This window comes from Buceros rhinoceros, unplaced genomic scaffold (assembly GCF_000710305.1).
Source record: "Buceros rhinoceros silvestris isolate BGI_N320 unplaced genomic scaffold, ASM71030v1 scaffold24151, whole genome shotgun sequence".
NCBI classification, from domain to species: Eukaryota; Metazoa; Chordata; class Aves; order Bucerotiformes; family Bucerotidae; genus Buceros; species Buceros rhinoceros.
Genome location: NW_010392828.1, coordinates 5,448 through 5,893, shown reverse-complemented (window position 1 = coordinate 5,893; position 446 = coordinate 5,448). Strand labels below are relative to the sequence as shown.

The window sequence follows — 446 nt, the reverse complement described above, 5'->3', positions numbered from 1 at the left end:
GACAGGGCCCGCGGCGGGGGCAAAGCCGTGCTGAGCCGTGCCGTGCTGTGCCGTGCCGGCCGCCCGGTGTCACGCCACTCCTTTACCCCCTAGATGATCGCCCGAGGTAAAAACGCCTCCGACCTCTTCCCAGCCGTGGTGAAGAACGTCGCCTGCAAGAACATCGAGGTGAGGAACGTCTTGGGTGACCCTGGTAGCGTCTGTGGGTGTCCCCAGGGTCTGGTGTCTCCCCTGCAGGAGGGTTTCAGGGGTGGGCTGGGTTTTGGGAGGCTCTGAGGTGGTCCCACCATCTGCATCCCACAGGTGAAGAAGTTGGTGTACGTCTACCTGGTGCGCTACGCGGAGGAGCAGCAGGATCTGGCCCTGCTCTCCATCTCCACCTTCCAGCGAGGTCTCAAGGTAGGATGGTTTGGGGACGCAGGGTGGGTCTGGGTGGGGCAAAAAAC

General features: G+C 63.2%; 1 protein-coding gene across 1 annotated transcript in view; it reads left to right on the top strand.

The window, feature by feature from the left end:
• Positions 1-446, top strand: part of AP3B2 (adaptor-related protein complex 3, beta 2 subunit) — a gene marked incomplete at both ends in the record, with an annotated part of 5,812 nt that overhangs the window by 304 nt on the left and 5,062 nt on the right. The window contains 2 exons of the mRNA XM_010144656.1: positions 94-168; positions 304-399. Coding sequence (XP_010142958.1) covers positions 94-168; positions 304-399 — 171 coding nt within the window. The remainder of the gene's footprint in view (positions 1-93; positions 169-303; positions 400-446) is intronic.